Source organism: Cynocephalus volans, chromosome 11 (genome assembly GCF_027409185.1).
Source record: "Cynocephalus volans isolate mCynVol1 chromosome 11, mCynVol1.pri, whole genome shotgun sequence".
NCBI classification, from domain to species: domain Eukaryota; kingdom Metazoa; phylum Chordata; class Mammalia; order Dermoptera; family Cynocephalidae; genus Cynocephalus; species Cynocephalus volans.
Window position 1 is genome coordinate 61258520 of NC_084470.1, and position 26370 is coordinate 61284889.

Here is a 26370-nt window from a genome sequence, read left to right on the forward strand (position 1 = left end):
AACGTAGGATAATTGTTGAAATCATGAATAGGGATGAAACTATCTAGGTAGAATATTTAGAGTAAATAAAGAAGAGACTACAAACATAAACCTGGGGTTAAGAGACATGCAGGGGAAGAACCTACAAAGAAGAATGAGGACAAAGTATCTGAGAGGAAAGGTAAAAAAATTAAAGAACTTCAAACACCAGGGAGATAAAGATGAGTTCTAAGGGAAGAAAATAGATTTAGAATTCACAGTAAAGGTGAAAATTTTCCTACACTATTTTCCATACCAATTTTTGCTTTTTTGCTTAGTTTCTTGTGTGTATGAAACAAACTAGTATATAAGTTGTGTGTGTGTGTATTATAAATTGGTTTAAAAACAATAACAAAAAACCTTAATTATTCATACCTGGTAAGGATAGGTACCATGTCCTGCCCACTGCCATGTTCCTTTTCCCACTGCTCCAGCAGGGTAGTGAGCTCAGCTTTGGAGTCCACATGTACCACTACTGTAGTCATGGCTTGGCCTAAGGAAGCAAAAACAAAAAACCCCACAATAATTGAACACAGGCAAATAAATCTGACATACTTCCTACAAATGGAAAAGCAAGGAGAGTGTAGAAAAGGAATGATCAAACAAAGGAAATAATTAAAAAGCAAGGGAGGGAAATTTAACCCTTGGACCCTTCAGATAATTTTATTTGTGGTACAGTGAGAAACCCTGGCTACTCGTCAAGCCTAGACCTAGATACTAATTGAGTCAGGATGAACAAGTCCTTTCACTTTTCTCAGCCTCAGTTTCCTCAACTATCAAATGAGGCAGGGAGCTGGCTCAAAATGGTGATTCTTAACTTTTCTAGGAAGGTCTTTGACAACTAGACAAAAGCTATGGTCCCTTTCTCTAATCAAAAATGCATTTATCTAAGCTTGGCTAGTTAGCTCACTAGGGACAGTGTGGTGCTGATAACACCAAGGTCAAGAGTTCAAATTCCATACCAGCCAGCTGCCCAAAAAAAAGAACCCACAAACAAAAAGCATATACCTAATACCTATATAGGATACGTACAATAATCCCAGCTCTAGATCTCTGACGTCCAAAACTCTGAGGTTACTTTTTCTTAAATACAAAATGTGGCAAGCACTACTCCCCAAAATCTTTTGTTCTTGTTAGTCTTTACGGGAAAGGTCTATGAAAAATAAATGGCATATTTCTGTTAATTCTTAACAAAAAGGGAAGAAGTGATGCAGACATCATCACCAACATAAAAGTTGAGAAGAAATACTATAAACCCATTTGGCCTTCAGGCTTCCTAACCTCCCTCACAGCTGATTTCCTAGAAGGAGGATAAAAGCCTGGAAGAATGGTAGAAAAGGTTGCTGGGTAGAGTGGTTCAACCAGGGATACAGAAGGACAGGAGCTGAGACAGGCTTCGGAAGAACCAAATAAAGCACACATGGGAAAGGTTTTTAAGGCGCTCTAAAAGAGATAAATGAGACCCAAATGTTCAGATGGTTTAGAGGATCAACATCTTTGCTAAAGTAAAGTAGCCTTAGGACTGAAAAGTAAAATCCTGCCATGCAAAGTATGTATTTTCACAGAAATAGGTACCATTCTATAAAAACAATTTCATACCAGAAACAGATTACCAGCTGAGCCATGATTACTGTTAACTCTTCTAAAGCTATCTACCATAAGACCAAAAGAAATATACATAAAGAAGATACTACCAACTCTCTAAAATGCAAACATTTGTGTTTTAATAAAGCAAAGACAATTCCAGTAGATACTGATTCATGTCACCTGGCCCACCCATACCTCCAAAGGAAAATATCCACTCCCCTGAATAGACAAAAATCAAAGGCTGCTTTTCTGCAGAAAATAATCCATATTCTCAGACTTTCTAACTAAAGTCACAAAAAGGATATGCTGCAGATGTGACAGACTAATATAAACTTCTGATCTTACCTTGAGAAAACCCAGGTTGCATTTTTGACTGCTATATATTCACTTTTTTAAATAAACTTTTTATTTGAAATAATTTTAGATTTACAGAAAAGTTGCAAAGATAGTACAGAGAGTTCCCATATACCCCTCACCCAGTTTAGCTTTCCCTAATTTTACCATCTTACAGTGGTACAGTGTCAAAATTAAGAAACCAATATTGGTACATTATTATTAACTAAACTCCAGACTTGATTCAGATTTCTCCAGTTTTTCCAATCATGTCCTTTCTCTGTTCCATGATCTCATTTAGAATACTTCATTGCAATTAGCTGTCAGGTCTCCCTAGAGTCCTCTGATCTATGACAGTTTTGGGGTTTTCCTTTGTTTTTCATGATCTTGACGATGTTGAAAAATAATAGCCAGACAGGTGGAATGGAGCAATAATTTAACCAATTTGTTTTCAACAGTAAAACTTTATGCTAAAATAAAGGATCTAGAGACTGGGCAAAATAGTAACATATGCTAACAGCAAAATCAATCTCTTAAAACTTGTCTTGTAAGTGTGAGAAAGATAGCTTTATTGGCTAATTCTACCACACATTTAAAGAAGAATTAATACCAATCCTTCTCAAATTCTTCCCAAAAATGGAAGAGCTAGACTGTTAGCTCAGTTGGTTAGTGTGGTACTGATAACACTGAGGTCCAAGGTTTCATCCCTGTACCAGCCAGCCACCAGCCAGCCGCCAAAAAAAGGAAAAAAAAAAAAAGGAAGAGGAGAGACACCACTTCCTAACTCATTCCATGAAGCCAGCATTACCCTGATACCAAAGCCAGATAAAGACATCACAAGAAAAGAAAGCTACAGACCAATATCCTTTTTGTTTTGTTTTGGTGGCTGGCCAGTCCAGGGACTGAACCCCAGACCTTGGTGGTGTTAGTGCCAGGCTCTAACCAACTGAGCTAACTGGCCAGCTCTGATCAATATCCTTTTATGAATGTACATGCAAAATCCTCAACAAAAATATTAGCAAAGTGAATCCAGCAGCATATTAAGACGATTACACATCATGACCAAGTGGAATTTATCCCAGGATTGCAAGAGCAGTTCAACATATGAAAATCAATCAATGTAAACACCACATTAATAGAATGAAGGGGAAAAAATGCATCATCATCTGATTGATGCAGAAAAAACATTTGATAAAATCCAGCACCCTTTTGTGGAAAAAACACTCGATAAACTAAGAACAAAAAAGAACTTCCACAACATGGTAAAGGGCATCATGAAAAACCCACAAATAATATTATACTCGATGGTGAAAGACTGAAAACCTTCCCCCTAAAATCAGAAACAAGACAAGTATGCCTGTTTTTGCCACTTTTATTAAACACTGTACTAGAGTTCTAGCCAGAGCAATATAGGCTAGAAAAAGAAATAAAATGCATCCAAGTTGGAAAGGAAGAAATAATTATCTTTATTCAGAGATGACATAACTCTCTATAAAGAAAACCCTAAAGAATCCCCATAAAAACAATTAGAGCTAATAAATTAGCAAAGTTGCAGGGTACAGAGCAACACACAAAAACCAGTTGCATTGCTGTACACTAGCAATGAACAATCCAAATATGAAATTAAGAAAAGTTTCATGTACAATATCAACCAAAAGGAATATAATATTTAGAAATAAATTTGACAAAAAAGATATAAGACTTATATACTGAAAATTACAAAACATTGCTGGAGTAATTAAAGATGACCTAAATAAACGGAAAGACATCCTGTGTTCATAGATTATAAGACTTAATAAGATAGCAATACTCTCCAAATTGGTCTACAAATTCCGTGCAATCCCTATCAAAATCTCAATGACCACTTTTGCAGAAATGGAAACACCAATTCTAAAATTCACATGTATTTGCAAGGGACACCGAATAGCCAACAATCTTGAAAAATAACAAAGTTGGAGTACTCATAATTTCAAAATTTACTACAGAGCTAAAGTAATCAAAACAGTATGGTATAGGCATAAGGATCAACATACAGACAAATACGTAAAGCAGAACTGAGAGCCCAGAAATAAACCCTCACATTTATGGTCAATCAGTTTTCAACAACAGTGCCAAGATCAGTCAACAGGGGAAAAACAGTCTTTTCAAAAAGTGATGCTAAGACATTGGATATCCTCATGCAAAGAATGAAGTTGGATCCTTGCATCATACCATATGCAAAAATTAACTCAAGATGAATGAGACCGAAATGTAAAAGCTTAAACTATAAGGCTCTTAGAACTAAACACAGCTGTAAATCTTCATGACTTTATACTTGGTAACAGATTACTAGTTATGACACCAAAACCATAAGCAACAAAAGAACAAATAGATCAACTGGACTTCAAAATTTAAAACTTTTGTGCAAAGGACATTATCAAGAAAAGTAAAAGGATAGGGCCAGCCTGTGGCTCACTTGGGAGAGTGAGGTGCTGATAACACCAAGGCCACGGGTTTGGATCCCTATATAAGGATGGCCAGTTGGCTCACTTGGGAGAGCGTGGTGCTGACAACACCAAGTCAAGGGTTAAGATCCCCTTACAAATCATCTTTAAAAAAAAAAAAAAAGAAAGAAAAGTAAAAAGACAACCTACACAATGGAAGAAAATATTTGCAAATCTCATAAGGATCTAGCGTCCAGAATATATGAAGAACTCTTACAATTCAACAACAAAGACAAGTCAATTTAAAAATGGGCAAAGGACTTGAATAGACTTTCCTCCAAAGATGACATACCAATGGCCAATAAGCACATGAAAAGATGCTCAACATCATTAGTCATTAGAGAAATGCAAACCAAAACTATAAGACACCATTTCACACCTACTATAATGACTATAATCAAAAAATCAGAAAATACAAGAGTTGGCAAGGATGTGGAGATATTGAAACATACATTGCTAGCTGGAAGGTAAAATGGTACAGCAGCCATGGAAGTTTGGCAGCCCCTCAAAAAGTTTTGTTTTTAAACAAAGAATTACCCTAACACCCAGCAATTTCACTACTAGGTATATACACAAAAGAATTGAAAACAGGCATTCAAACAAATACTTGTGCACAAATGTTTACAGCAGCATTATTCACAATAGTCTAAAGGTGGAAACCACCAACATCAGTAGAATGGATAAACAAAATGTGATAAATCAATAAAATGGAAAATTCAGCCATAGAAATGAATGAAGTACTGATTCATGCTACAGACGTGAATGAATGAACCTTGAAAACAATATGCTAAGTGAAAAAAACCAGATACAAAAGGTCACATATTGTACGATTCTATTTATATGAAACATCTAGAAGAGGTAAATCTGTATACCGAAAGCTGACTAATGGTTGCAAGGGGCTTGAGAGAAGGGGAAATGCAGAGTGACCACTAAATGGGTATAGGGTTTCCTTTCCTGGTGATAAAAATGTTCTGGAACTAGAAAGAGGTGATGGCTGCACAACATTGTGAATCTCCTAAATGCCATGGATTTACATACTTTAAAATAGTTAGTGGTTAATTTTACGTCATGTAAATTTACTGCAAGTTTTTTTTTAATGGGGAACAAAATGGTCCAGGAGAGAATGTCTCTTGGATAACTTAAGCAATCAGCCCAGCAGAACACATAAAGACACAACTTTTAAAAAATACTACTCTAATAAAGATCAATTCAAGAGCATTAAAACACTAAAATTTGGGCTGAGCCCGTGGCTCACTCGGGAGAGTGTGGCGCTGGGAGCGCCGAGGCCGCGGGTTCGGATCCCATATAGGGATGGCCGGTTTGCTCACTGGGTGAGCGTGGTGCTGACAACACCAAGTCAAGGGTTAAGATCCCCTTACCGGTCATCTTTTTTAAAAAAATAAATAAATAAAAAATAAATAAATAAATAAAATAAAACACTAAAATTTTAGAGTTTAACTTAAGAACACATATATACTTCTGGTATTATTTTTATTTTTTTTAATTTTTTAATTTTTTTTTTTTTTTTTTTTTTTTTTTTGTCCTTTTCGTGACCGGCACTCAGCCAGTGAGTGCACCAGCCAGTCCTATATAGGATCCGAACCTGCGGCGGGAGCGTCGCTGCGCTCCCAGCGCCGCACTCTACCAAGTGCGCCACGGGCTCGGCCCTATTTTTAGAACTTTCAATTAATCTATGCCTGAAGATAATTATAACTTTGGGAATAACTTCTTGCCCAGGGAAAATATAAACTCATAATAGACTAAAGTAATAATATCATTGCTAATTCATTTTATTATTAATGAAAAACTATTAATACAAAAGTAAAAGATGCAGTCATCTTGTCATGCACAAGACAGCAAGGGTACATTACTCAATTCACAATATTTTAAAATTAGTTCTTTTAAGTTTTATGCAGAAACTACGGTCAATAGTGACACAATAGTTACCAATTAATGAATATCTACTATGACACAGATGTTGAGCTAAGTAATTTACTTACATTATTCTCAATTTTAACAACTATCCTTCCCTTTTTACAAATGAGGAAATGGGCTCAAAGAGATGCCAAGACCAACCAATTGGTACTTAGTAGAAAAGGATTTCAATGATTCAAATCCCAACTCTGCTGACATACCTGAGATCTTCTCCAAATCTTAATTTTCTTATCTCTAAAATGGCGACAGCTGTTACGTGTGGTTAAACGATAATACTGTCCATATGATGGAATAACACAAAGCCTTAAAAAATATATAGAATTTCCTTATCCTAAAGAATGTGTGCAAAAGTATTTAGGGATAATGTAACTGCGACTTATTTCCAAATGATTCCATAAAATAAATAATTATACACCACACATATAGAGAAAATAGAAATAAAAATAGAGAAAATGCTGCTACAGCAAATTTTTTTTTTTTTTTTTTTTGTCGTTTTTTCGTGACCGACACTCAGCCAGTGAGTGCACCGGTCAGTCCTATATAGGATCCGAACCCGCGGCGGGAGCGTCGCCGCGCTGCCAGCGCAGCACTCTACCAAGTGCGCCACGGGCTCGGCCCTACAGCAAAATATTAACAATTGAATTTTAATAGGTAAGGGTTCATTTTGCTATTCTTTCAACTTTTCTATATGTTTGAAAGTTTTCATAATAAAAAGACGGAGAAATTGAGAAGCATTTCCTTTCCTAATTTGGACCAACTCTCAAATATACTGTCAAGCGAGAAAAGCAAAGTGCAGAACTCTGTGTATGCTACCTTTAGTGAATAAAGAAGAGTGTGAGTGAGTGTCCTTGGAATAAAATATCTCTGGAAGAATACACAAGAAACTGATCATGTATTATGGCAGATAACTGATTCCTGCAGGATAAATGTAGGAGAGAGATTTTTCACTACACTTGTACTTTTTTACCCCAGCTCTACTATTTTTCCACTATTTTGTACCTTTTGTAACTTTTTAATTAAACCATAAAATATGTCCTCTTCTTTTCTAATACACAATATTGAATGGCTTATTCCACAAAAATATCCCAAAGCCCAAAATAAAGTCCATGTTAAAGAAATATCCTTTAAGAAGGTAACAATCCTAAAACAAGCATTCGTCCATATTTAAAAAAAAAAAAAGGAAAAAAATCCAAGTTTAGAGCTTCAAGTAGAAATTTATAATTACAACATATGAGATCACGTATAATAACTTTCTATTACTGTCCATGACCACCTTCTTCACAAAAACAACACAAGAAAAAACTGGTAATAAATCAAGTCTAATCACTTCAAACAAACATGCGGGTTCATTCTATCTGATTCCTCCTCTACTAAACGATGTAGAACAGTAACAACAGTAACAATGTAGAACAGGTAGAACAGTAAAATAGTGTACCCCACAGATGTTGAGCACAAAATGATTTCCCAACATCCACCAAATTCTCTATTATCTCCTTAACATCCAAAAATACATCACCACTCAAAAAAGGGTAATGAATAACTGCTATGAACAAAGCCCAAATCTTGACAGCATCAAGCAGAAAAATACTAAACGATTCCTACTTAAAGTCTAAACATACGCGTTTAATAAACCTTAAAGTTAAACTCCAGTAAACTGGAAAAAGAAAATCCAGGATGACACTATCAATGAACCTCTCACCGTACATTAATAAAGCATTTAAAAGAGGAAGATGCTGCTGATACAAAATAATTAAATCATGCAAACTAATTAAAAGGCTTCATTGAACACACAAGAGTAAGGAAAGACTGAGACCAAAATGACGTGGAGAAGGACGAGTCATTTGAGACTCAACAAGTACTACAAACACCAAAACTACTTCAACAAATGGAAAACCAGAGCGCTACCACTGCAATAAGAGGAAGCAAGACAGAAACTATCTAGGAAGAGAAGACGGAGTTAAGCAAACGCCTCTGACACCCAAGTTAAAAACAACTATAAGGGCCGGCCCGTGGCTCACTTGGGAGAGTGTGGTGCTGATAACACCAAGGCCACGGGTTCGGATCTCTATACAAGTATGGCCGGTTAGCTCGCTTGGGAGAGTGTGGTGCTACCACCACCAAGTCAAGGGCTAAGATACCCTTACCGGTCATCTTTAAAAAAAAAAAAAAGTAAAAAAACAACTATAACCCCCGGAAGTATACTCCCGGGAAGCTTGGCGGGCACACTGAGTTAAGCTCCACGCTGTGGGACTCGTACACCTCTCTCTTTACTTCTCCCCTCCTTTGTGGGGGTGGGAGGAGTGCCCAGAAAGCCCCGCCCCCTCGCCCAGTCCAAGAGCCGGGCGGGTGCAGGGGGAGGTGGCACGAGGCCGAGGGAGCGGAGAGCCCGCCCAGGTGACTGGGGCTGGAGGCGGAGACACAGTCCGGGAAGGGGGCCGCTGTACGGCAGGGAAGACGGAACTCTCAGCCCGTAAGGGACGGAGACTAGGAGAATTAGAAGGAAAAGGGTGACAAGAGAAATGAAAGGCGCCCATCCTCCAGGTAGGGGCGGACACACCCCTGCCCCCGACTCCGGGCGTAAGAGTTAGTCTCGGGAAGCTTCTTTTGAGAACTGGAGGAAGAACGTGGAGGCCCCGCCCCCGGGCCAGGAATCAGGAGTAAAAGTCCTGTCAGGCCCTGGGCCCAGCCTCCCCTGCGGCGCGGCCCGGCCCGCCCCCTCCCCGCCGTCGGCCCAAGCAGGTGCCTCCCCTCCCCCAGCCCGGCGCCCACTCTCACCCGGCCGGCCGCGCTCCCTGTCTCCTCGCGCCCCTCCCGCAAAGCCGTCTCCGTCCTTTCCCTACTCACCTTCCCGGGCGGCTCCACCGCTCACCCCCTGACCCCGACCCCGCCAGTGGCCACAGTTCATACACACCGCTTTAGGTCCCGCACTCACTCTCCCTCACTCACTCACACACACATACACACACACACATAGCGCGACCACGGCTCCAGAGCGGCTCACATATTATGCGTCACTCGCGTGCTACGTACCACGCGCGCGCGCGCGCCGACTTGGCGCGAGGATCGTGAGCAGGGGGCGGGAAGAGAACGCCAGCGCGAGCGAAGGAAAAGCGAAAAGCCCCGGGGATGCCTGGGAAATGAAGTTCTGTCTAGGGGCGGAGCCCACCAAAGTGGTGATTGGCGCGTGAGCACGTCGCTCCGCGCACTGACTTCCGGGATTTGTAGGTTTTTTGGAAAAACGTAAACTGCTGTGTACTCATTGGCTACTTCGGAAGGTGGAAGCGAAAAGTGAGTAACCTGATCCAAGACAGAGCTGTAACCAACCGCCTGATTCCTTTTCAGTACTTTATTCTACCCTATGTGTCAGCAGAAAGCCTGTTTTATTTTCTCATTTGCCCAATCATACTTAAATATACCAGGATCTAAGAAAATATTTCCCACAAGTGTATCAGAAATCACAGCACTCATTAAACGGAAGGCACTGGTTTTTCTTTGTCTTTCTGTTCAAAACCTAGCCTTTAGAAACAATAGGTAGTTATTGCCAGGTATTATATGTGAGGCAGAAAAATGAAAAACCAAAAGCCCTTAGGTTAAAGCAAGACTGACCTCAGAGGTCACCTAATTCAATTCCTTCATTTTGCAATTGGGAAAAGGGAGGCCCCGAGAAAGTGAGTGAGTTGCCTAACGTCACACAACCAATTAACAGGAGAACCATAAGATTCCTGACTCTGACCTAGGGATCCCTTTGTGGGGGCATGAAAATAAACGTGACTCCGCAGTTGATCAGAATCTCAACCTAACAAGATCCTACCCAGCCTTCAAGGCCTGACACAGTTCATTACTTCTCTGGGAGTCCTGAGCAAGTTTCTGTGCATTTCCATGGAGTTCTCACAGCCGATACTTTCACATGGCAGCACAGGACAGAGAGCCTGCTGTCATGCTCAGTTTCCACAGCTTAGTAAGAAGCCTAAATGCTGGGTCTCTTGATGCCATTCCCTACTGGATTCCACTGCCCTCTTTCCAGAAAAGAGAACTCCCACTTTCACTTAATTGTGTAACTTAGAGCAGCTGGTCAAGGCACAGATTCTAGAATGTGTGGTATCAGAGCCGCAGACATGTCACCTCTCTGTAACCGTTTCTCCTGCTCCTGCCACAACATACAACTTTCTTCTCTGTGCTCTGCAACGTTGCCTATATCAGTAATAGCCACTATCATTTACTTTGACTGTGAGCCAAGAGTTTTAGCCACACTCTATCCACAGAGTAGGTATGGTGAGCCACCTTTACAGATGAGCAATCTGAATGCAGAGAGGTGGATCAAGGAATAGAGCCCAGGTTTATGGGTTAAGAGTCTGGGATCATAACCTGTCTATGCCTTTCCTCCAGCACTCTTTCAGGCGACTTTCTTGGCATGCCTCCCTGGGCCATGAGCCAAAAATGCACGGGGTTGGAGTGTTTGAGCCTTAAATATCTTCCCTCTGTACATGTTTCAGCCAGTCCACACTGGCTGAAAAGGCAGAGACCTTGTGGGAACCCAAGGCCCAGCTCACCCACTCCTGGCACTGCCTCAGCTTGCCACCAGATGGCACTGCTTCCTTCGGAAACTCAGCCTGGCGCCCTTGGCTGGTGATGGGAGTGAGGGGCATCAAGGAGGGACTTTGGAGAAGCCAAGGCCCAGGAGACTGGGGAAGCAGAGCAGGAGACATACAGGGCCTGTCCAGCAGCCACCGCCCTCCAAGAATCTTCACCCTGTAACTCCTGCAGTCTCCTCTACCCCTGCCAACATCCCCGACCCCGCCAACACACACACACACACACACACACACACACACACACACACACACACACACACACACACACACACACAGAGCCATGCACCTGCAGGCACCCTCAGATCCCCACCCTGAGAAGGGGAAGGGGTTTTCTGGACTGTACACATTTCAAGTGTGCTTGTTGACACATTTCGCAGGACAGGCATTACCCGCGCGTACCAGATACACAGGTATGTACACCTGTGTGTTAGGCACCACTCCTCACAGCCAACTCTTTCACACCTACGCATATGCAAGAACAAAGCCACACATAATCCAGGCCCACACACCCAACTTGGTTCTGGCACATTGGTCCTGAATCATTAGAAACAGATTTTTTGGAATCTTTGGTAGAATATCTCTGGACTCTGTCCTGCCTTGCACTGCATGTTCCCCCCTCCCCAGTGGTGTGCCTGAGAAAGAAGCCCCCATCCAAAAAGGTGAGGAGTCACGCTTGTGGGGCTGCCCAGCAGCAGAGAAAGGGCAAGAGCAGCCCAGCCCTGGCCCCACGACTTAGGTATGCTCTACCTGCCCCGGCCCCCAAGCATGCCCACTCCCTGGGGTAGGACAGTCAACAACACTAAATCCTCTGGGCCTCAAGCTGCTCCTCTCTGCTCTCCCCCTTCTATCCCTCCCCTCCTTCTACAACCCTTTATCTCCCAGCACTTCTTTCTAGGCTCATCTTACCCAGGTGCTACCATCAGCCCATCTTCACTCTGGTTCCACCCCACAACTCCTGTGCTTCCTCCTGTAACTTCCTGGGGCTGGTAGGTGAGGCCAGCTGTCCCATATCCACTCCTGCTCTCCTGTTGGCTGGGCAGAACTGCTACTGCAATTGTCCAGGAGTGTCACAAGAATAACCAAGAAGAGGCTTGGGGCTATCAGGCTCTGGGGACCCCAGCCAAGACAAAGAGGAAATCCCAATCATTTGCTGTGTGCTCTGCCCCTACCTGGGAGACCCTACAGCTCCCCAGAAAATGAGTAGAGGGAACACTACCCCATTCCTTAGAGGTGTGCAAAGTGACCACTCTGATTACATCCATGTCTACCACTCTCATTTTACAAAGAAACTGAGGCTCCACAAAGAAAACAGCGTAAGCCCCTACCTTGTCCAGTGGACACAGCAGCTGCAGTCTCCAGAGGTCAGTCCCCACCTCCTGCCCCCATAGGCACAACTTCATAGAGGGGCCAGAGGCCCAAGTGAAAAATGAGGCAACAACCCCATCTCCACCAGAGCTCCCATGTACTAGGACCCCAGCCAGAAAGAGGAGCCCAGGGCAGTATTTAGGATACTAATACTTAAAAAAATTATTTATTGTTAGGGCCGGCCCGTGGCTTACTCGGGAGAGTGTGGTGCTGATAACACCAAGGCCATGGGTTTGGATCCTATATAGGGATGGCTGGTTTGCTCACTGGCTGAGCGTGCTGCTGACAACACCACGCCGAGGGTTATGATCCCCTTACTGGTCATCTTTAAAAAAAAAAAAAAAATTATTTATCGTTTATCTGAAATTCAAATTGAACTGGTCATTGTATATTTTATCTGACAACCTTACTTCAGAGCCACTGCTCAGCCACAGACCCCAAGGACTCCCTTTGGCCCCCAGGGCCTCATTTTAATTATCTGCAAACTGGTAAGCAAATCAGAACAGCTGCCTCCCAATGAGTCTCATTAAAGATTAGACAGGACCAAGTACTCAAAACTCCCTTATCCAAAAGCTGATGATCTGGGTAATAACAGGCTCAAATCCCCACCCTCACCCCTATCCTTCTCTAACCCTGTCACTGCTGATTAGAGATGAGAAAATAGTTTCTTTTACTCTGTTGGGAAGAGTCTGGAGGAGGAGATAGTCCAGTGGTTGAGTCTACCCTTGGAGGCAAATAGACCTGGGTCCCAATGCTGGTTCTCCCATTTACCAGCTGTGGGACCTTGGCCTAGTTATTTCACTTCCCTTAAGTTTCCATTTCCTTGGCTAGAGAATGGAAATAATAATACAGTTGGCCTTCCATATCTGATTATTGTTTGTCTATGGCTGTCCCCGTTAGAGTTTTTCAGGACTCCCTCAGCCCTGGTTGGTTTCCCTTTGCTCCCAGTACTGCCTGCTGGAGGAGCTCAGGGTCTCTGCATTTAAATGAAAAATGAGCTCCTTACCAGAAAAATCCTAGGACGTTTTCAGAAGCACTGGAAATAGCCACTCTTGGGGATCACCTGTCTACTCTCTGTCCCAGTAGAGAACTGAAAACTGGAGTGGGTCAGAGGTGGAGGTAGGATAATATGCTCTAGGACTCCTCACACCTGAAAGGGCTACAGCTAGTCAAGGGTGAAGGGCAGTCAAGGTCAAGGAGCCCCTTGGATTTGAAGCCAGACATATCGCCCTCCCTAAACCAGCCCATGGACACTGCATTTCTGCTGGGATGAAGCCTGCATCTGTAACCCTTGCCCAGAGAACATGTACATCCTTTCCTAGGGCTCTCTGGCAGGATGGTGATGTCATAATCAAAGCAGAGGCCAGAGGGGGTGGCCATAGATGGTATACTCTGGACCATGCTCACAATGGACAGCTCAGGATGAAGCAGGGGCTGTAGCATGAAGAGGGCCAAACTCTGCCTTCCACTTACCCCCCAGGCTTGTCTCATCCCCCAGCCTGGCTGCCAGGTATCATCCCAGCTGACCTCTGGGGCACTGCCCTTCCCAGGGGCCATGCTTCAGTTTAAGAGTTGGAGGTTGGGAAACAGGTACAGGGAAGGTAAAAAGCAAGCACCCCCAGCTTCTTTTGCCTCAGGTTTCTGAGGTTGTCAATCCTTCAGGAGGAAACAACAGTGGAGTCAACACTGGGGAGAGAGTTTGTACTGACCTGGCCTGCACAAGCTTCCAGAGTAGGTGGGTTTGGGGGAATGCCTGTTTGTAGACATAAGACCTTTCTACAGGATTTAGGCATCTCTGGCCTGACCCATTTAAAGGGACTCCTGCTGGGGCAGACCCTGATGAATACTCAGGTCAGATAAAGCTCCCCATTCTATCAGTTCTTTCAATTTGACAGGGCCTAGAGAAGAATGGCTTTGTCTAATAATGAGAGGAGGCTGGTCTGACCCCCAATTCAAAGGTCAGAGATCCCGACCACCATCTAAGTAACCACCTCCTGCCCCTCCTCTAACCTGGCTTCCATGGGCCTGGATCTCTGAGAGATGTTACCAGATATAACCTGGAGTACCCAGTTAGGCCTAGGAACAAAAGTCATCAAAGAGAGGCATCGCTAGGTATAGAAGGTGTCCTGGGCTCTTACCAATGGGTAGCTCTTCTTCATTCCCTTAGAGGTGGAGGTGTATCTCTATGAAAAGTCACATGATGTTCCTGAGGGGAGCCCCCTCTGCCCAGCTCCTGCTTCCCCAGGTCCAGACTTGTCACAAGATGGCCCTTGTGAAGTCACAAAGCTGGCTGCCTCCCCACAGGACCAGGGACTGGGACAACCAGGGACTAGTGAGCATGAGTTTGGGGTAGGGAGGACTTCAGAAGCAGCCTTTGGACTCGGAGAGGGATGTAGGGTCTAGAGTGACTCATTCAACCAGCCTCAGGTTGTAGTGGGTGAAGGAATCTATTGGAAACCCTAGGATGAGGACAGTTTCTCAGGTCTCAGTCATTGCCAAAAGATGAGAACAGCTGGGGCCTAGGTTTGTGGTCCTTGGCCATGGGCCTGTTCCTTGAGACTGTGAGGTAAGGGGGATCAGGACTTTTGCCCAGCTGAGTACGTATAAGGGTCCTGATCACTGATGTTTCTGGTGTTCCATGGAAAAGGGAGGCTACATGGTTCCGAGGGCCAGGGACCAGATCTTCCCCTCAGTGCAGCCTATCCATGATCATCCATTTGAATATTCCACCTGCTTCCTTGGACAAGAACATGCTACCAAATTCTACTGCACTGGAAAGCAGCCCTGATGGCCTTAGGGTGTCCCTACCTTTTGGACTACTTGGAGGAAGAAGAGTGTCAGGAGAGGAAACAAAAGTGCACAGTGGCAGTTAGAGTGCAGCTTTACAACAGGTCACAGGTTCAGATCCCTGTACCAGCCAACTGTCAAAAAAAAAAAAGTGCACAGTGCCTAGTCTCTCCAGAGTGTAGAGACTCCCACCTCCTGAGAAGCCAACCCAGGGGAGAAAAGAGGAGGGAGGAGAAAGTTTTATTCTATAAACCGTGGAAAGTCAGTCAGTGCCATAGGTCAGAGTTTGTATGTGTGGGATGGGGAGAACCACATGACGGCAGCCTTGTTCTACAAACAAATCAACAAAGCTGTGTTTTTTGTTTATTTGTTTTTAAAGATGACCAGTAAGGGGATCTTAACCCTTGACTTGGTGTTGTCAGCACCATGCTCTTCCAAGTGGGCTAACCGGCCATCCCTATATAGGGATTTGAACCTGCGGCCTCGGTGTTTTCAGCACCACACTCTCCCAAGTGAGCCACGGGCCAGCCCTACAAAGGTGTGTTTTTTTTTTGTTTGTTTGTTTTTTTTTTTACTTTGTTTTATAAAAGATGACCGGTAAGGGGATTTCAACCCTTGGCTTGGTGTTGTCAGCACCACGCTCAGCCAGTGAACCAACCGGCCATCCCTATATAGGATTCAAACTGTGGCCTTGGTGCTATCAGCACCGCACTCTCCCAAGTGAGCCCTGGGCCAGCCCAAAGCTGTGTTTTAAGTTAGGATTCCTGACCACCTGCTCTGTGCCTTGTCCCATACCCTGTGCACACTGTGCTGAGGAGGATGCAGCACATGGCAGCAATCACAGGCCCTGCCCTCACGGGCCCACAGTCTAGGGACTGAGTGACCTTGCTCAGCTGCCTCCTTTAAAGGGAAGGCTGCTCTTCTAGGAAGTGGTGGCACAGCCTGGAACGCAAGAGTCCTGTATCCCGGTTGAAGGCCATATATGTCCCTGAAGGTTAGAACAGACTGGGATCTTGAAGACTTTGGCAGTTGACCTAAAGCAGCATACCGTTGCTTCTCAGGATCTATAGGTCTCGGTTTTGGGTTATTTATTCTGTTGAGAGTGGCTCTCCATCATGTGTCCCCTCCTAGACCACAGAGACCTGCTGGCTATTTTATTGCTGTGTTCAAGCCATGCCTCCACAGAGGGCTTCTGCTGACTGCTCTATAGAACTAGCAGTTATGCTATGGAATAGGTCTGGCCTGAGGGATAGGAGACTAGAGGGTGACCCTGGGCAAGTTTCCTCATCCATCCCCTAAAAGTAGTGTTTTACTAGATCTATAATTTTAAAATTGTATTAGTATTACTTGACCACAGAATTCTTTTTTTTCCCAGTGAAATCTTGTATACTTCTTCATTAAGTAGATAAAGGTGCCATGTTGAGAGTTGAAAGATGTGGTGTGGCAGAGTTCCTACCAATTCTGGTGAACCCCTGGGGTTCCACAGAATACAGTTTGAAAACCGTGCACCACATGACTTCCAGACCCTTCCAGGTTTGGCCTGCCACAAATCTGTGACTTTAAAGCTGAGGCTTTATGAAGGATGGGAACAGATCAAAGAATGCCACATTTAGTGGCCACTTTAGAGTTTTGCCCTGAGTATTTCCTCCACTACCAACTTCCAGTTTGTGGTTCTAGTTTAGCTTATTTCCAACCACCAGGATACCCCCAGGCCAACTCTCACGTGGCCCTCTGCTTCCAACTTTGCTACTTGTAGGCTCTGAAATCAGCATCCAGGGCTCTGTAGCCCAAAGCCCACATGGGGTTCTAAGTCAGGAGCACAACAGTCACCTCTCTGTACCAGTAGGCAGGGGACAGGAGGCTCTCTTTCTCCAGATGTAGTGGATTGAATTATGTCCCCCCAAAACTCCTTGAAGCTTGAATTGTGTCCCTCAAGGTTTATGTATTAAAAGCTTAGTCCCCACTGTGACTGTTAAGAGGGTGGGAAATCCTATCATGATAATTGAAAGGTGGAGCCTTGAGGTGGTGATTGGATTGTGGGACCATGCAGTAGTGAATGGATTAAAAATGGTGGTCAGGGGTGTGGTTCTGAGGACTTTAAAAGAAGAGGAGAGTCTGTCTGCTCTCTCTCTCTGCTCTCCCTGCTTCCAGTCTTGCAATGTGAGATCCCTGGGTCACTGTCGCCACCACCAGATGGACTTTGAACTTCCTAGCCTCAGAAACTTTAAGCAATAAATTTCGTTTTCTTTATAAAATACCCAGTTCCATGTGTTATAAGCAACATAAACAGATTAATACACCAGGTAACATTAATCTTTGCCTAACTCTCTTCTGAGATAACTGTAGTTGCCAGAATTGTCCTTTTCCTTTTTTGAATTCAGGACATATTTGATTTCATGGGGCTGCCAGCCTTAGCTGGGAGCCAGAAGATGCTCAGAGCATCCTGGGTAGAGAGCAAACCTTGTCCTCCCCATTTTCTTTTCCTCTAAGATACAGATCAGAAGGGAGACAGGCAAAAGTGGCTCCCCAAGACTCAAGCCCCAAGCCATGCAGGTCTGGATTCCAGGGACTTTTTTGTTGTTGTTGCTGACCAGTACAGGATGCTAATCTTTGAACCTCTGACTTTGGTGTTCTAACACAGCACTCTAACTGAGCTAACCAGCCAGCCCTCCAGGGACTTTTGTTTCAAAGAATTCATGAGGACCACTGGCCTTGTCTTGTTCTAAGGAGAGCAAAATGGGGATCTTGTTACAGGGAAAGGGAGCTGCATTGTAGTTGAGAGCAAATGCTGCTCTGTCCTTGTAGCTGGGAAGGCAGGACAAGGAACAGCCGACATTCACCAGAGCCAGGCATGGTGAAGGAGCAAGACCATCACAAGGCCTTTCAATAAGCTGACAAGCTAGTACAAGATTCACAACCCTGTCTGCACATTCACATCACCTGCAGATCCTTTATGACTTACCAATATCAGGATTCTACCTCAGATCAATTAAATTGGAATATCTGGAGGTGGGGCACAGGCATCAGTATTTTCTCTCTTTTTTTTTTTTTTGGCTGCTGGCCAGTACAGGGATGGCATCAGTATTTTCTAAAACTCCCCAGGTGACTAATACTCAGCTAAGGAAGAGAACCACTGGTCTAAAAGGAGAGATTGGCATTAAATAGGATGTGGGCATAATGACCTTCACCCTGAGGAGGGGCATAAAGTAAGCTGTGCCCTACTCCCTACTGCTCTTGGAAGCTATGGGACACCCTCTTACCCACCCTCCATTACACCTCCCACACACACCAGAGCACCTATTGTAAGCAGAGCAAGACAGAAGACTGAGGGATCCAGCCCCAGGGAAGTGAATGAAGTATGCCCTCTGGGTTAGAATCTTTTTTGTTTTCTGGTGGGGAGGTGGCTGGCCTGTATGAGGTGGATTAAAACCTTGACCCTGCAACTCTCTAGTTGTGTGGCCCTGGCAACCTTCTTGAGCCTCAATTCCTCATCTGTAAAATGGAGGTAATAAATGCCTGCTTTGAGGGTGGTTGCAAGGAGAGCAATGGAAGCACTGGCTCACAGGAAAGACTCCAGAGATGAAGCTGCTAGCAGTAATAGCCCCAATCCGTCTGTCAGCACAGAGCTCCAGTGGTCATCCACTCCAAACCTCTTGTTTTTCACATGAAGACCTCAAAATCCAAAGGAGATTTTACAAGGCCACATAGCCAGCCAGAATCCGCATCTCCCTCCATCAGGCAGCTTCATATCACAGCTGCCTTTTGTGTTGAGCTTCACTCAGCTCTCCTCGCCCAGCAAAACTGAAGTTATTACTGGAGCTTATTATACAAAAGCAAGCAAGGATTTAAAAATACCTTTAGCGGTATTATAACACCAAGGTCAAGGATCTGTATCCTCATACTGGCCAACTGCCAAAAAACACAAAAAAACCTTAGAACATTTTATCTGAGATGTCTGATTGACCCTTGAGGGAGAGGATGTTTCAGCCAGTTTGGCCACTTGGCCCCAATGGGCTGTTTGTCCCCAGTCTCCTTTGATGTTCCTGAAACAGAGAAGATTCATTACTTAATACCAAGGGTGTGACCACCCTGAATCTGATAATTATACAAGAAGATACCACTCTGCTTGGGCCTGAGGTTAGGAAGAGGGTGGGGGAGGGCAAAAAAAGAGAGATGCTTTGTTTTCCCTAAGAGCCTTTTCTGCGCTCTTTGACTTTTAAGCCACTGAGCATGCGTTACTTCGATAAAAATAAAATTGTATTGAAAAGTAAAACTCCATACATCATTATACATTTGTCAAAATCGGTAGAATGTATGGGCCGAGCCCGTGGCGCACTTGGTAGAGTGCTGCGCTGGCAGCGCGGCCACGCTTCCGCCGCGGGTTCGGATCCTATATAGGACTGACCGGTGCACTCACTGGCTGAGTGCCGGTCACGAAAAAACGACAAAAAAAAAAAAAAAAAAAATCGGTAGAATGTATAACACCAAGAGTGAACTCTAAAGTAAACTACAGACTTTGGGTGATAATGATGTGTCAATGTGAGTTCATCAATTGTAGCAAATGTGCCACCCCGGTGCGGGCATGTTGGTAATGGGAGAGGCCGTGCATGTGTGTGGGCAGGAGGTATACGGGAAATCTCTATATTTTCTGCTCAATCTTTCTGTGAACTTAAAACTGCTGTAAAAAACAGTCTATTTATAAATAAACAAAGTAAAACTACCATATGAAGAGAATAGTACCCCCCCATGGAGTTTGCAAGGATTACATGAGCTAAGGGCGGATATAAAGGGCTTAGCCTTGCCTAGGTGAGTGCTCCATATGAGTTGGCTTTTTGTTTTGTTGCCATCTCTGTCTTATGGTTCCCTCTAACTGCCACTCATGGGAGGGAGATGGTGGGAACAGGTCCCTCCCACCCTTTATCTCAGTATGCTGAAGCATCAGAGGCTTTGTCACTAGCTTGGCCATATGGCTTAACTGGTGATGCTGCAAGCCATGCCTCTGGTAACAGTTACTGATCCCTGTTGGGGCCAGAATTCTACACTCAGACCAGACTCCTGACAGGCACTGAGCACCTACTTTGTGCCAGGTCCTATGCTCAGCCTTCAAAGTGTTCTCGCAATAGTCCTAGGAGGTAGGAATCACTCTCCATTTTAACAGATGGCTAAGCTAAGGCGCAGAGAAGTTAAGTAACATATCAAAGGCTACTCAGTACAAGGCCAGTCCAGACAGAGCCCCTGCTCTCCTCCATCTGAAGTGAGCATTCAACTAGCACCCCAGGAACTGCTTGGCCTGTGTTGCTCCCCCACTCCACCCCCTCAGAAGCTTAATGAAGATGCCACCTTGGGGGACAGCATTTTCTTCCCAGAGAGGCTGGAGCAGTTCGATGGCCTCCACCAGGTCTGTTGGGATACTTGCCCTCGGGAGGGATGAGCAAACATCCCAGTACCCTCCTTAGTGGCCTGGGGTTGGAGGTGCCTGAGCAGGAGGCCTGATTCCCCATAAACTCCAACAGGTTTCTCTTCCATATTTCTGATCTTACCCATACTCTTCCATCCAGTGACTCTCATTTTTATTTTTTTCAACTTTTCTTGGTTGGTTCTCTGTCCATTGTGTATAAGTCTTGTGCTATACAGTCAGGCTAAGGCCTTTACCCATCCTCCCTTCCCCAGCCTCCCACACCCTTGGTGGGCAGTTCATACCTTCCTTTGTGAACCCCCTTGTCTACCCCCTTCCCCAGGAGAAAGGGAGATAGGGAGAAGGAGCTAGCCTGGAGACTCAGACCTTCAATGTGATGAGTGGGCACAATCTAGGAAAGCTTCCTGCAGGTGGTGAGTGTGAGAGGCAGGCTGCAAAGGAGGAAAGAGAAATGGATGAAGGGAACCATGGGAAGAACCCAAACTATGATTTCCCTCAGCTTCTTTATTTTTTTTATTTTTATTTTTATTTTTTTTAAAAGATGACCAGTAAAAGGATCTTACCCCTTGACTTGGTGTTGTCAGCATCATGCTCTCCCAAGTGGACTAACTGGCCATCCCTATATAGGGATCCGAACCCGTGCCCTTAGGCGTTATCAGCACCACACTCTCCCAAGTGAGCCATGAGCCGGCCCTTCTCTCAACTTCTTTAGAACCATGGGTGAATCTCTCTTCTACTGACTACTCATTTCTTCCTTCTTTTTTTCACATTAAACACCATGTGCTTGGCAGGAAACAGGGTCCTGCCTCATGTTCACAGGCTCCTATGGGTGACAACCACACAAACAGCCATACAATGTGATAAAGCCTCCAATGAACATGTCCTGGGAGCCCAAATCTGCTTAATAGAGTCAGAGCATCCAGAACAGTTGACATATAGCTCTTTAAGGGCCAAATCTATGTTTTTAAAACTCAAGTATGCTTACATTCATAACAAATGCTTTTTATAGGAAAAAAATGTTTACTTTGCTCTTAAACAATATTGAGTGCCCCAACATTATGTTTGTAAGCCTCACATCCAATGGTGAAAACATTTTTTCTGGATCCCAGTAATTCTTAACTCTTATAGGTCCTTACCTTCCTATGGAGCCTCTTCTCATAAAACTGCCTGTACATATCAAAGTCTATACACATTTTCAAGGTCTTCATGTGCCCCTGAAACTCAACAATCTCAGCTTATAAATTTTGGTGCTGAAGGATTTAAAATTCCCAGTGATCCCTGAAAGGTTAAACTGGGTAGAAAGCAGAGCAAGGGAAGGAAAGAGGCAGACACTGACAACTCATTCTGTGCTGAAATCAGTGAGAGCCTCTCAACGTTTAATGCAGAAGGTTGGATTGAACCCTAAGCATCTGCATGTCTTTTTTTTTTTTTTTTTTAAAAAGATGACCGGTAAGGGGATCTTAACCCTTGACTTGGTGTTATCAGCACCACACTCTCCCGAGTGAGCCACGGGGCCGACCCTAAGCATCTGCATTTCTAACAAGCTCCCAGGCAAGGCCAGAGCTGTTGGTTTTGGTCCATGCTTTGAGCAATGAGGCTCTAAACAACTATACCATCTCTAGCTCTACTTCTCTACTTCTCTTCTTTGAGCAAAAGGCACCACTAGGTAGGCAGGTGTTACCCTTGACTTCTCCTTTCCTTCCTTTCAGCTACCAAGACATGACAATGCCACTTCCTAAACAAACTCCATTTGTCCATTTGTGTCTCCCACTTTCAGTTTAGGCCACCACCATCTCGCACCTGGACCATTGTAGAGTTTCCCTTACCCCCAGGCCTCGACTGTCAGTGCTCTTATGATTCATTTAAATTGCAAGTTGTCTCAGACTCAATGTGGCTTACAAGGTCCTGTGTGATCCTGGCCCTGGTCACATCTCCAGTCTTTTTTTTTTTTTTTTTTTTTGTCTTTTTCGTGACTGGCACTCAGCCAGTGAGTGCACCGGCCATTCCTATATAGGAATCCGAACCCGCGGCGGGAGCGTCGCCGCGCTCCCAGCGCCGCACTCTCCCCAGTGTGCCACGGGCTCGGCCCCACATCTCCAGTCTTATCTCTCTGCTTCTTACTCATGTTGTTCCCACCTCCTGGCCTTTGCCTATGCTGTTCCCCCTACTCAGAATTCTCTTCTCCATCTTTCACCCAACCCCAACTCCTGCCCCTGGGCTGGACTGCTTGTTCCCTTCCATCCTTTTACCTCAGTACTACCTCAGTCGGGGCCATTGTGATGATATCCAAAACCCTTGAAGCTCCTTTAAATAAAAGAAGAAACTGATTGTAAGGAGAGATGGGGGAATTTTTTGGACTCTATAGGCAGGAACTCTAGTCCTTCCCTCATTCCCTCCTTTGGAACTCTCAACCCAATGTCCTCTGCCTGGATGCTTCATAACTCTCTGTATCTTTGAAATTTGACTCCAAATTCCTGGGGTATAGAATCCAATTGGCCCACCTGTAATCAGTTATTCTCCTTGGGCCAATCACCTACTGGTTGGGAACTAAGACACATAACACAAACTCAGTCTCCAGGCCTCATCCCTAAGTGGATTGGCAGTTTTATAAAGGGGAGGATGGGCTAAAAAGACCCCATGTGTGTTCCCTGCTGCTCCTTCAGGGAGTATTGACCTTATGTTCCCCTCTTGTAGTTGTGTGACTACTACTGGCTTCCTGCCTGCTACTGGTTTACCTCCTCTAGTGGACATAGGTCTTAGGACAGAGGGGAAGTTGTATAAATCTCTCTCCAGGGCCAAAACAGAATTTGCTCAAGAAATGTTTGTGAGATGAAATGCCAAGAAAGCCCAGAAAAGGGACTGGCCTTCAGGGGCACAGAGGAGATGACTTTTGGGCCGGGCCTTACAGCACAGTAGGTTCACTAGCTGGGAGTAGAACAAGAGAGAAAGGTGGCCCTGTGGCCCAAATTTGTCCAACCACACATTAATGAGCACCCAATGATTAACAACATTGCTATGAGTGACTTCTATGGAAGTAGGGTAATGCCTGGAAATGGGTAAGAAGTGGACGAAGTGGGGATTAGACTGCTGAGTATCAGCCAAATATCTTCTCCTCTAAACCCCGATAGCAGTTTTGTTCTCACAGGAGTTTAGGCTATACTATAATTATGTTTGTGTGCTTGTCTCCCCCAGGAACCTCAGAGACTATGTGGTTCTCATCTTTGTATAATAAATTCCTAGGGTCTGTTGAATAAAACTGAATCCCCTTATGGCAAATGGGTGGGCAGTGACAACCTTAATATTCTCTCAATATTTGTTCATAGAACCCAATCCTGTACCAGACTTTGGGGCTACTGAGATGGACCATGTTGGGAAAATAGAACAATTTAATCAGGCCTTCTCACCTCGGGCCAGTTGGGAGTGGTTCAGTAAACAGATTGTGTGTGTGGGTAGAGTTAGTGCACATGCGCTGTGCCACGGTCTGGCGGGCATCTGCCTTGGCGGCCGCTGCTCCACACAGCCATGCTTTCCAACGTATGGCTTCCGAGGATCTGTTTGCTGGTTACCTAGCTCATAGGCCTGTGTGTAAGGTTCTGGGGACGCAGCCTGGTGTGTGTGGGGTCTTGGTGACACAGCCTGGCCTGTGAAGGGTTTGTGACCCAGTCTGTGAACGGGCTTGAGGGGTCTGTAAGCTCCAGACCCAGCCCTAGCTCGACAATTGGCTCAGTCGGGGCAGGATTACAGGCAGGTAAAAGAGCTCAACAACTGGCGTGGTCATGTAGCTTTTCAATTGGCGTCACGAACAGGATTAAGAGCTTTACAATTGGCGCTGTGAGCAGGATTCCGACACTAGCTGTAGCACCACAGACCAAACTGATTCCATCTGGAACAGTCAGACACAATTCCAGTAAGAATGAGATGCTATAACCAAGATCACTGTAAAAGTGCAGCTGAGTGTCAGGAATCCCACCCAACCTTATGGAGAGGTAAAACCCTGTTCTCTCTAGAAGGAGATGGTGGAATTGACTTGAAACAGTAAAGAGGTTGGCTAAATTTTCTCTGAACTAAATAAACCTTTACATACAATTAGTACTTTAAAAGAGTGTTTATAACCATTTTCTAATTTCTTTTCATCACTGCAAGCATGTTATTCTCATTTTATAGATGAAGAACCCAGCTCAAGGAAGTTAAGTGCTTTGCCCAAGGTCACAGCATGTGAGAGGAGCTGGTCCTTCCCTACCATCCCTGAGGAAGAGCCTTCATTACTTGGAGGGAGTTATGACCATTCCCAAACATCCTAAGGTCTCTCCATAACTCAGAGCTCTATAAGTGGGGACTGACCGTTCCTCCTCCCTTCCTCAGAAAAAGGTGTTATATACCTACTATGCAGAAGGCATTGTCCCTCCTCCCTTAAAGAAATCCACTCTCAGAAAAGCGCCAGCATAAATCATTCACCTCTAAAGTAAGTAAATTTGCCTACTTTCTCATTGTTTAACATATGCTATATTTGATCTGGGTTCAAATTCTGGTTCTACCAGTTACTGGCTGTGAGATCTTTTGTAACTCAACCTCTCTGAGCCTCAGTTTTCTTTTTTTCAAACAGGTAAAATCCACATAACATAAAATTAACCCTTTTAAGTGAACAATTCAGTGGCATTCAGTACATTCACAATGTTATTCAACCACCATCTCTATCTAGTTTCAAAACATTTTCATCACCCCAAAATAAAACCTCATACCTATTATGCTGTTACTCTGCTTCCTCAGCCCCTGACAACCTGCTAATCTACTTTTTGTCTTTATGGATTTGTCTATCCTGGGTATTTCATATAAATGGAATCATATGATATGTGACCTTTTGTTTCTGTCTTTTTTCATTTATTTAAAAAAAATTTTTTTTTTTTTTTGTCGTTTTTTCGTGACCGGCACTCAGCCAGTGAGTGCACCGGTCAGTCCTATATAGGATCCGAACCCGCGGCGGGAGCGTGGCCGCGCTGCCAGCGCAGCACTCTACCAAGTGCGCCACGGGCTCGGCCCTAAAAAAAAATTTTTTTTATTGAATGATTCAATGTTGACATATGTTGATCAAATCAATATTACTAGTATGCATATTGTTACAAATTGTACTTATTCTTTATGCCCCTTGTCCAATCTCTCCCTATCCCCCTCTCCCTCCCCCCTCCCACCACTGATAACCCTATATTTCTTCTCTCCCTCTGAGAGAGTAATGGTTACTCCGTTGATTTGTTGCCTAGATTATTTGTCCAATGCTGAAAGGTGTGTTCAGGTCCCCCAATATCATCACAGAGCAGATGCTTCTTCTGTCACTCTGGAATGGGTTTAGTGGACAGAGACATCCTATTCTTTTCTTTGCCTCTGCTGGTGACTCTCCTTGTGTCAATGCACTCCAGTGGCTGGCACACCATCTGCGTGGTGGTTGTGATGTCTAGCCACTTTGTAGCAGCTGTGGTTACTGTGGTGGCTGTGGTGGGCCACCCATGTGGAAGTGATGTTTTTGGCATGCTCCTTGGTGCTGGCTGTGTGCCTGGTTGTGGAGGGGGTCTGGTCCGCAGCTCCATGCCCCAGACCCCTGGGCAGGGCCCTGAGGCACAGGCAGTGTGCCTGGATGTGACTTTTTTCATTTAGCATAAAGTTCACTCATGACACAGCATGTATCAGTACTTATTCCTTTTTATGGCTAAATAGTATTCCATTGTAAGGATATGCCACATTTTCTTTATCCATTTATGTGTTGATGAACACTTGGGTTGTTTCCACCTTTTGGCCATTGTGAATAATGCTGCAATGAACATTGGTGTACAAGTGTCTGTCCGAGTCCCTGCATTAATTTCTT

The 26370-nt window shown here is 44.3% G+C and overlaps 1 protein-coding gene across 2 annotated transcripts in view; it reads right to left on the reverse strand.

The window, feature by feature from the left end:
* DCAF1 (DDB1 and CUL4 associated factor 1) overlaps window positions 1-9312 on the reverse strand; it is a 65537-nt gene extending 56225 nt beyond the window's left edge. The window contains exons 1-2 of one of the 2 annotated variants that reach the window (XM_063114529.1): window positions 9201-9312; window positions 394-511 (exon numbers count right to left, since the gene is read on the reverse strand). In XM_063114529.1, the coding sequence (XP_062970599.1) occupies window positions 394-511; window positions 9201-9261 (179 nt within the window). In that variant the 5' untranslated portion in view covers window positions 9262-9312. Of the gene's footprint in view, window positions 1-393; window positions 512-9200 lie in introns of those variants that run through there. The other variant, XM_063114530.1, reaches the window with a different exon arrangement.
* Between the last annotated feature and the right edge of the window lie 17058 nt (window positions 9313-26370).